The 11,173-nt window shown below is 39.8% G+C and overlaps 1 protein-coding gene across 2 annotated transcripts in view; it reads left to right on the top strand.

The window, feature by feature from the left end:
* LAMA2 (laminin subunit alpha 2) overlaps positions 1 to 10,898 on the top strand; it is a 387,452-nt gene extending 376,554 nt beyond the window's left edge. The window contains exons 58-63 of one of the 2 annotated variants that reach the window (XM_075087596.1): positions 339 to 528; positions 2,913 to 3,068; positions 6,635 to 6,788; positions 7,149 to 7,279; positions 7,908 to 8,130; positions 10,636 to 10,898. In XM_075087596.1, the coding sequence (XP_074943697.1) occupies positions 339 to 528; positions 2,913 to 3,068; positions 6,635 to 6,788; positions 7,149 to 7,279; positions 7,908 to 8,130; positions 10,636 to 10,793 (1,012 nt within the window). In that variant the 3' untranslated portion in view covers positions 10,794 to 10,898. The remainder of the gene's footprint in view (positions 1 to 338; positions 529 to 2,912; positions 3,069 to 6,634; positions 6,789 to 7,148; positions 7,280 to 7,907; positions 8,131 to 10,635) is intronic. The other variant, XM_075087597.1, reaches the window with a different exon arrangement.
* The last annotated feature ends 275 nt before the right edge of the window (positions 10,899 to 11,173 follow it).

Below are 11,173 nucleotides of genomic sequence, written 5' to 3' on the forward strand. Positions count from 1 at the left end.
GATAACGCCACTGGAATTTTACAAGCGCTGGGATTTTCTAGCAACTACAGCTGCAGCTGAGAATTGTATCTTGAAATTCTATGCCGAGGTTGCACTCTTGTGTTTCCACAGTGAAGGGACTAATGAACACTCACTATGTCAGGGATCAGATATGTGTGAAATGCAATTCACATATAAACAGATTTTTTTTCTTAAATCCTGATGGACAAGTGAAATGCGTCACTAACTGTAAAGTTTTGTTAGAGGAACACAAAAAGGTAAAGCAGATAAATTTGTCTACTGTCTGACTCCAAATATCTTTTCCTTTGTTTCTGTTTTCCTGTTTGTTTGATTTTCAGACTTACAATTGAGTTTGAAGTCCGAACAACAGCCAATTCTGGCTTGCTGTTTTATATGGCCCGCATCAACCATGCTGATTTTGCTACAGTTCAGATAAAGAATGGACTGCCTTACTTCAGCTATGATCTGGGGAGTGGAGACACCAACACAATGATTTCCAACAAAATAAATGATGGCCAGTGGCACAAGGTATAATAGTCTCTAATGCTAAATTATTCTTTGTAATGCTGAGAGCTTTGTTTTGCCTTAAGATATTTGCAATTTGTAGTCTATACAAGCTAAACTTTACAACTAGGATTTTCTGTAGGCTGCAAAACTTGTGCTTTCAGATTCACTGTTAAGTACACGGTACATATTCCACTAACAAAGAAGTTAGTGCTGATCTTTGAAATTTCTCCTTCAGGAAAGACATATTTCTGGACATATTTAGAATATGTCCCATGTATGGTAAGGAACTGCAGAAAATGTTCCTTCCCACCTAATAGGGCTCAGGTGAATATCAACTCATGATGATGGAATAGATCATTAAAACCAGTTGTTTCTATGTTAATAAAGTCGTTGTTCAACCATAATGCTAAGAGCAAAGGAAAAAAGAAGAACGTTTAAGTAAATCTTCCTTGCATTATCAATTCAATTCATTAGGGAATAAATATGATATTCATGGATGTATTTGGCAGCCCCTTCTGTGACTTTATACACATTTTATACATTTTATACACAATGCCTGTGGCTTTCAGATGGTAAGGGAAGGAATAATATCACAGCCATGAAGTTTAATATTTAGTGGGCCGAGGACAAGAGACATATGGTATATTCATTAGGTAACATGCTTGAAGGCACCAATAAAGGCAGAGAAGAAAAGAATACATGTAACTATGTATTCAAGTTATACACTATAAGAGATGTTACATTTCAGACAGATATTTGGAAAGTCACCATACACATCTCTATCACCAAATGAGCAAAAATCTAATTGCGTTTTCTGTTATGCTTTAATTGTTTTTACAAAACCCTCTTTGCAGTCATCCTTAGTCCCTCTCTGCTTCATTCCCACCCTCTTCTGCAGAAATTTTATTTTCACTGAATTCTTATTCATTAACTTTTTTGTGAGAGCAAATGCTCTAAACCAAGCTATTTTATGAGGGGAAAAAATCAAGTTGTAGTCATTATTTGTCTGTTTTACATAACAGCTAGGAGCACTGGCAGTAGACCGGTGCACCGTTCAGCTAGACCTTCTATAGATCCAGAACAGATGTGTTTTGCTCTTTTATCTGTTTTCTCTATATTCTAGGAGTGGGTTGTAGATCCCATTTTTGTAGGAGAGAATGGAGACAAAATCCAAAGACACAGTTCTCAAAAAGCATAAGAAAGTCCATTTTGGGAGGGGGAAAAAGGCAACCACTTTAAGAAAAGACCACAGTCTCTGTTTTTTAAGAAAGCAGGGGCTTCTCCTTATAACGACCGTTTTAAGTGAGAACCTTCTCTCCATTTGAAATGGTCTATGTTGAAATGTTTCCAGCAATGTTTCAAACCTTCCTGCCAGGCCTCGTTGTAGTGCCACATTGTGCTGCTGCTCTCTCTTCAGGTCTTCTGTAAGCGTGTCTATTTGCAGCTCCTGTCTCACTCACCAAATCCTCCTTTTGCCCAACGTGTAACTGTCCACCTCAAATTTACAGTTGTTTATAAGCAGCAAGTTCAGCCCCTCGCCTTCAGGCTACCCCTTGTCAGTGTTCAGTCATTGCCACTGCATGACAGATGTGCTGCCACAGAAGCAGCCATGTTAAACAAAAGCCAAAGGAAAATGCTCTTTCTCTCTCTTTGCTACTCTGGTGAGCTAACTACTGTGCTGTTTAGAAATCTGCTAATATGCGTGTTACATTTCACATTTTACCCCTTTTTATACAGAACCATTATTATACTGATTTGTAGAGATTGCAGTATAAACCTTTGGAAAGAAATTGGCCTATGGTTGTTAGAGTAGAATTTCCTCAACTTCTCAGCAATTGCACTCCCTCCATGCGATTCACAGCCCATTTGTCTGAACAGAAGCCATAATACCAACAGAACATAGTTGGCATTATATTTACTCTAGCATGAACTATGATCTGAGGCACGTCCAAACTAGTGGAATCGTAAACTCAATATTGTCTGCAAACATGTGCAGTAATAAAGATTTGCCACCGGTGCCATTAACATTCAGCATTTACTGTTCCCAGTACTTAAAGTTTCTATCTGATTCCAGGAAAAACAAAATTATGGCATACCTAAGATAGTAACAATTAAGTTTTTTAAAGGAACCCCAAGTCCTTTCAGTAATTCTAATAAATAACAGCCATGATGCCTCCTGACGCAGAGCTAATTAAAAGGCAGTCATTTGTTTGCACAAAACCTTAAACAGGAGCTCTGTTCCATGAACATTATCCATAGTTGCTACCATGGTACTTCTGCTAATCACTCCTACTACTTTCTTCTGTATTGTTATATATTTTTGACTGTAAGGCTAGTTACAGTCTGGAAACGTTTTGTTACCAGAAAACTATCTGTAATTGTATTGCATTTTTGTGTCTTTTTAGATAAAAGTCATTCGAACCAAGCAAGAAGGAAACCTTATAGTAGATGATGTTTCAAACAGGACTGTTAGCCCCAAGAAGGCTGATATATTGGATGTTGTAGGAATGCTGTATGTTGGAGGATTGCCCATTAACTACACAACTAGAAGAATTGGTCCGGTAAGCAAGCTTAAGTTATCTTGCACTCCTTAAGTATGTTTTGATTGGTACCAATGTCTTCCCAGTTTTGTTTTGCTTTGCTTTTCCCTCAGACTGCTCAAGAATATGGATAAAGTGGTCCTTACTGGAGATACACTACATTCAGTGGAAAGATCTGACTCAGAGTCCAGTTAATGCAAAGAACTAGAAATAGCAGCATTAGTTACTGTCCTGGAAAAGTAGAAAGATCCATACACTTGTATCCACTTGGATCACTGCACAGCTAGAGTATAACATCCTGAATGCTATTTGCCCTTTCTCTTGGCTGTATTTCATCTAGCAATGGGTGCTGATAGACAGTGAAAGCATCTCCTAAGAGAAGCAGTAGAAGCCAAAATTACCCTGGACAAAGTACCCAGTAGTACTGTTGATTACTGTAGTAATTGGGTTTGTGTTGTTATTACTAAACTAGGAGAGAATGTATTTTGAAGTAAGACCATGAAGACTGTCTTCCTCTTTCTATTTCCAAATCAAATGCACACATTTCAATTTGACAGTTTCAGTCTAAATGCCCAGCTTCCATGCTGACACAGAGATATCTTGGCAAACAGGGAACCCAGAGAGGTGAATATCATTTTGGCCTAAACCTTGTCGGATTAACTAGGAACACTGTATTCCTTCACCCAGGCCATTTACTGCGTCTAATCATACGACTCCATGTCAGTCATCTCACTTTCCTGCTGCCCTCACCCCCCAAGAAGTGCCAATATCAGAATCAGAGAAAACCTCTTCCCTGCATTATTTTTCCTCTGCACAGAGGGGTCTTTCAAAGCAGAAGCCAGAACTTGAGTGAAATTAATTATAGAAAACAACAAATTAGGCATATAGTACAGCACAATGTGGACAAAAAACTGGACTGTCAGTAGCAGCTATGTCTAGGCTCATGCTGGGTGGTTATACAGAATGGTAAAGAGGAGGCAAAAGCACAGATCCTGGCAAGGAAACAAACCAGGATCTCAAAGAAACTGCACGTGAGTAAATACCATTCTAGTAAGATGATTATGGAATGATGAATACTAGTATATAGATGGGCAAGAGTCCCCCAGATCGCACGGACAAAATAAATACAGAAAAGGAATTCCTAGATCCTGCTTAAGCAAGCCACTCTAACAACTCATGGATTGGGAATGAAGGGGAAGAGTAACCACTCCAAACCACTTGAAATCTGAGAGTTGTGTTCCATAAAGAAAAGTGACATGTAAGATCATATTTGTTAACAAATTTTGGATTGTGCAGAAAGACCAAATTGAGCAGAAAGCCTGAACCGAGGCAAATCTCTGATCATTTGGATTTACCAAACCAGATCTGAGGCACTGAAAAACAAAAGCAATACTTAACTACCCACAAAATAGAGTTTCTAATACTCTCAGATTATGCTCTTTGAAATACATCTGCAATTTACAAATACTAGTCTAAGGAGAAAGGTAAAACTAAATCTTTACCTATGGCTCCTTGTCAGAAGTAATGGAGGGAACCCATGCAGATAAATGGCTCAGTCTGGCAATAACAGCCATGTCAGATCCTGACAGTCTTACGTGCTTTGGGATTTAAATGAAGCTGTGACTTCAAATGTCATTCATAGAAGGTAAAAACCAGTGCTTGCCTTTCAATCATTCTCAGTAAAATACACCACGTGATGTTTTAATAGAGTGTTGTGTTGTAGGCTTCACGTAAAGGCTCTGAAGCAAAGTAAGTTGAAAGCATGTATTACCTTAGTTAGGACTGTCTGCTAAGCACACATCAGCCTTTTTAGACACTAATCTAATACGAACCTGTAGGTGGGCTGGTTTCCTATTCAGTTTAGAAAAGTGATACCTACTTATTTGGCTTCAGCAGATGTCATATTTTAAGCACTCAAAAATCTGCTTTCAGCCAAAGATGTTATATTGCCTGTTACCATGCTGAAGTATAATGAGATTTGCTTTTCCATAAGGAAAGTGAAATTTTAAAGTTAGCGAATGTTATCGAGTTGTCTACAAGTCTTGCTTTTCCATGATTTATTCTCACAGTGAAGGTGGTGAGATTTGTTTTCTTCGGTGGTGCTTTTCTTTTTTGGTAACAAACCTTGTTGATCTGGAGATGACTTTCACTTAGAAATTAGAAAAAGGTCTATTTATGAAGAAGCTGACAGAAAGCATTGCTCAACTCAGAACTGAATTTATTCACTGATATTGCTCAAGTTCTCATGAAAAATTTGTACAGGTGAATTTAGCAGTAATAAGCTATGTAATTCCACCGTACATGCAGCTTTCATTTACAAGGAAATAAATTCTTTCGAAATTCTTTCAAGTTACTGGTCAGGATATTGTTAGAGGAGGTAGTGTGCAGCATCAGGACTTCCCTCTGCAGGTGTGCCTTTCTCCTTTCTGTACTTATACATATTTCTATGCTGTATTTTATGTGCTGATTTTTAGTTTCCTCCTTCCTACCACATTCCTTATGAACGTCTTCCTTTTCTTCCTCAAAGTGCATGTTTATATTTTTCCTCTCTCCTACTGATATCAGGGATAAATTTTCCTAACTCTAAGTCAAAGATCAAAGCCCTTAGCTAAAGCTGAGAACCAAAATGCAGCTGCTTCACAGCAGAGAGAGATTTGGGAGCAAGAGCTCTGGGGGTAGTTCACGGGGGGGGGGGAGATGCAGACGGCTCTCAGGGGTCCCACTGGGATGCACTGATCACACAGCTGAGCCCCAGGGCAAGCCGGGATGTAGCCCGGCAGCCCCTCACTCCTGCCCCACGCAGGCTCTCATGTACTTTTACACCACCAGCTTACGTGTGCACATACCACATGCTCGGAGTCATGGTAGCATGCTCCCAGCGCAGAAGCCAAACGGGAGCTCCAGTTTGCTACCCTGCACCCCACGGGTGGCTCCATAGAGCCCAGCACAGCACATCTCCTGCCTCCACTTGCCTCTCTGGCCAGCAGAGTGGCCCTTGTCACTGGGGTCACCGGCCCTATATATGGTTATTACACGAAGAACTATGTATGGTCAATGGCATTTATGTCGGGGCTTTGTTTGTTTCAGTAGCTGTGTACCTGCATTAGCTCAGTCTTAACATGCAACATTAGGCCTTTAGTAAAGTGATTAATGGGCGAGGGGAAAAAAAAAAAAGCCCAGCAGCCCAGAAAACTATATCCGGTATTTTCATCTACTCACAAACCCCATAACCTAGTCAATTAAAAAGGTAAAGTATAGGCCATTAAATTCCTGCATCGCTGGCGTAATTTGCTATGTTTCATTATGTAGTGTATTATTTTATGTCCCCTCCATTAAGCCAAATAGATGTGACTCAGATCACATCCCTGAAAAGTAATGTAATTCATCCTCAGTATGACTGAGATTAGATTCCAATTACAATCAGATATTAAGGATTACCCATGTAAAATTCAAGTTTTATTCAGCTCCATAAATCCAGCAGAGAAGCAGAGGAAAGGTACTTTTTGATTACATACTTTAGGCCTTTATTCTGAGCATTTCAGCTTGCTTTCCACAGTTCTACATTTTGTTTGAAATGTTGACTGCAGGTCACCTATAGCATCGACGGCTGCATTAGAAGTTTTAAAATGACAGAATCACCTGTTGACCTGGATAATCCAACTTCCAGCTTCAATGTTGGAAAATGCTTTGTCACTGCACAGAAAGGAACATACTTCGATGGAACAGGCTTTGCCAAAACAGGTAATGAATAGCAATTCTGCTGATAGGCAAAGAACAGAGAAAGTGGAGATGCTGCTTTCGAAAACTTCCAGTGCTACCTAACTCCTGCTGACTGGAGGCAGAATTAGACCAATACCTGAAACTCTCACTGATCATTTTTAGTTATCTTGCCTAGGGATAGACTATATGACTTTCTAGCAAGGTCTCACACTAAGCGCAGCCACCATAACAGTTACTTACATGATTTCACGTGAAATGGAGTGTACTGATAATGCTGAGTTAGTTACCTTGCATTACTGGCAACATACTTTTTGTGATTATTAGGAATACTGTATTAAATGCTTTTCTTCATTTTATTGTGCTTCTCTTTTTCTCTCCAAGTTGGTGCATACAAAGTGGGAACAGACCTGCTCGTGGAATTTGAATTCCGTACAACACGAATGAATGGTGTTCTCCTAGGAGTCAGCAGCCAGAAAATGGATGGGCTTGGCATCGAATTAGTAGATGGAAAAGTGAGGAGCAAAGCAGTTTTGGCTCTTTATAGAGATTGGTTTTAAAAAGCACAGGCAGTTTAAATGCAAGCTTGTTACACCCATCTCAAGGCGTCTCAGTCAATATCAGGGCTCTTTTATGCAGCACTCACCCCTTCCCGTACATCGAGAGGCTCTTACACTCTTACGAAGATATTTCAAAAGATTCTGTTACACTTGAGTTTCCTAAAACCGAAACATCAGGACTTAAATTACTATGAATATGACAAGTTTTGAGGAAAGACTTTGTCATTAATAATACTAGCTTCTTGTGTATACCTTTTATTTCACAGTCTAAAAAACCAGTCAGTAACCTATCACTACAAAGATCTTGGGGGGGGGGGGGATGTGTGTGAAATACCCCAAAACTAAGACAAAAAAATCGAAAAATGACGATCTGTATAACAGTTTTGCATATTTCTACTGGTGCTTATCTCACCAACATAACCCAGATCCCAGAAGGACAGCAATCCACGTAAATTCTGGTATTAAAGTAGAGCTTTAGTGTGTGCAGTCAGAGCATGTTGACTTTAAATAAACAAAAAAAAAAAAAAAAAACAACTGTAGAACTGTTCTGAGAACTAGCTAACTTCCATGTCACGTTTTTCAGGTGATGTTTCACGTTGACAATGGTGCAGGCCGATTCTCTGCTATCTATGAGCCCGATGCACCAGGCAGCTTGTGTGATGGGCAGTGGCACAAGGTTCTTGCAAACAAGATCAAACACCGTTTAGAGTTGACTGTGGATGACAGACAGGTGGATGGTAACAGCCCAAACAGGGCCTCGACCTCAGCAGACACTAACGACCCTGTCTTTGTCGGAGGATATCCTGGTAAGCACTTAACACACAAATGATGCTTTACTTATGCTGTAGCAACACTGCCTTGGTAACACCTTAAATGTAATTAGGACTAGTGTGCTAAAGATGATGCATAAGACTGTCCAAGATGGTATTAGTTGGCATGGATGCTCTTTTCTGTACCCAGCTGCATTTCAGAACAAGAAGTTCTGCTGCACCCAGGGACTCTCACAGATCCCCCTGCCCAGCCTCAAAGGTAGGCACTGTCACAAAGGACAGGCAGACTTTCTGCCTTATGCTGCCCAGACACAGAGCCTCCCTCTTAAAACTTTCTGTTTAGTAAGTGTATAATGGTTATGTTTCAATAGTAACAAAAGAATGGCAAATTTAGCTAAAGAATACATATACATTCTTGGGTGGGGCAGGGTGCTGTGTGTGTAAATCAGCCTGTAAAACCTGAGGACCTTAGGAATGTGGACAACAGCTTGCAGAGAGAGGTGAGAGGACACTGTCTCTTTCTCATGAATGTCTTTGCTCATGGTCTGGTGGTTTGTAAAGGAAAAGAAGAAAAAAAAAAAACCAAACCATATTTGCTATTCAGTGTTCTGGAAGTCTTTGAGAGACCTTGCTTCATGCAGAGGTAAACAGGATCCAGAGGGGAACAGAATCCAGAACTGGGCTGAGGTCTGTAGCTAACTTCATCTTCCACTAAGCTGATAATGAAAGTTAATGTTCATAGACAATCAACAAGTTTATTTAATAGCATTTTACTTTCTAAAAATACAGTTAAGGTGTTTGCGAAGTGCAAATTTTGTTGCATTTATAATAAAGTTTCCCTCTAGTTTGCAAACAAAAAAGCTAAGTATGTTTGCATTATGTGTCTGCTCTAGTGCATAATGAGGTCAATGGCAAGGTGCCTCTTGAGTCAATTCCTAAATGATGTTCTGGAAGTCGTTTTTCCCCCATTCTAATCTGTGATGCATTGCATCCAAAAAGCCTTTTCTCTCAAGCTTCAAAATATTTTCAAAAATGTTCTTGGTACTGAGGTATGAGAGTTGTACTTCAGTCACAGTGACTACTGATAAGGACCAACAACTTTGTGCCAGAAGGAAAGCAGCTTTGTGGCAGCCTTTTTATAACAAAACAGGATTCTAGCATAGGAGCAGCTCCTAAAGAAACATTGCAGATGGAGTTACCATCTCATTCTGGACTGTACATCAGGAGTAACATAGCAAGAGAAACAAATGGAAGTAACACTGCAATCTGTACAAAACAAGCCTACGCTTACATCATGTTGAAGTGAGTTCAGCCACATGGCAAGTTGTGAAATGATTTAATAAACCTACATGCACATTTAAACACCTCACGCTTCTCTTGCTATCTAGTCTTCCTCGTCCAAGATTTGTTTTAACGGTCCCAATACCTAGACAGCCTCATCACAAATTTAAAACACAGTATCACGGGCTTTTGTAAAATTAGTAAGCATTTGTATTTTCCAGTTCTCTTGTGGCTTCTCCTGGCTGCATAAACAGTGCCAGACAGTTGTAAACCAGCTGAAATTAGCTGGTGGAGAATATCCTGTGCAGAGAAACTTTTCACCACCAGAACATGAGCAAGGATATAAATTCCTGGCTACCCATAAGCCATCTCTCATCTCCCGCTATCACTCTTCCCTGTGCAAGGAGGGACAGATGGAGTCAACCACCTCATTGTCTATATGTTATATGTGGAGGAGTCAAGTCCTCCACAGGTGTAAAGTTATTTCTGCAACCCTTACATTATCAGTCACATAGATAGGCTCAGTGCATCCCTGTAGCCACTTCTTCACTTGGAAGAACACTGAGAAACAAGTTGAGTCGTGAATTTCAAGCAGTTGAGAGAAATATTTCCGGCTTCCCAGTCAAACCAACCCTCACTTCTATCATCTGGTCACACTAGAATTGTTCCCTCTTTCTTTAGTGGAAGAGATGTACTCAAGTTCCTGGCTTTACTATCAGCAAGGGGGGAAACAAAAATGAATGCTTGAAAACTTTCAAAACTGTTCCTTAAATGACACCTGAAGTCCATACTGAGGAACTGGCTTTCTCATATTAGGGCTGAGAACTGCATCCATCATTTTGGTCTTTTTTTTTTTTTTTTTTTGCTCTGTTGTTCTGTGGATAACCAGCTTGGAGATCTGTAGGATAAGCATGTATGCATCATACATCATTTATAGTAGCAAGCTGCCATTTTCCTTAATTTCCTTTATATCATATAACTGAGTTATATGGTTTACAATGCTGGTTTAAATGTGTTCGGATTCTGCCACTGTCATGTCAGGACAGAAAAAGGAAAGAAGACTGGACTGTTACCACTAACATATGCATTTATCACATTCACTTATAATGTTTGTCATGTTTTGAATAAAGAAGATATACTGCAAATAAAACATTCATATATTGCTGAGGGCACCTATTGTCCTGCAGGACTCCCAAAGAGCAAAATTAAGTATTATCTCAGACTAACATAATTCCTTTTGCCTTTTTCTCCCTCTTTCAGATGGTGTGACACAATTTGGGCTGACCACTAATATCCGTTTTAAAGGATGTATTCGTTTTCTGAGGCTCACCAAGGGTACTGCTAAACCTCAAGAGATTAACTTCAGCAAAGCTTTGGAGCTGAAGGGTGTTCAACCGCTGTCATGCCCTGCAAACTAACTGTCATTCAACTGATATGGGTCTGTGTATAAAGCTTCTCCGATTAAAAAGAGGGAAAAAAACCCTATATATACATTGCATTCATAATAAAATGTCTTTATGCAAGTATTTGAGTAGTCTTTGTGCTATATTCAAATGGGTATTTAAAGGTACCTCCCAAGAATGCAAGAACTAATCCTTTCCCCTCACACCCTTACACACAGAACACACGCAGAATCATGAAGGTTGGAAAAGACCTTGGAAAAGGTTGGAAAAGATTTGAGTCCAGCTGTAAACCTAACACTGCCAAGTCCACCACTAAATCATGTCCCTAAGCAACACATCCACACATCTTTTAAATACCTCCAGGGACAGTGACTCAACCACTTTCCCGGGCAGCC

This window comes from Phalacrocorax aristotelis, chromosome 3, assembly GCF_949628215.1.
Source record: "Phalacrocorax aristotelis chromosome 3, bGulAri2.1, whole genome shotgun sequence".
Taxonomy (NCBI): Eukaryota; Metazoa; Chordata; class Aves; order Suliformes; family Phalacrocoracidae; genus Phalacrocorax; species Phalacrocorax aristotelis.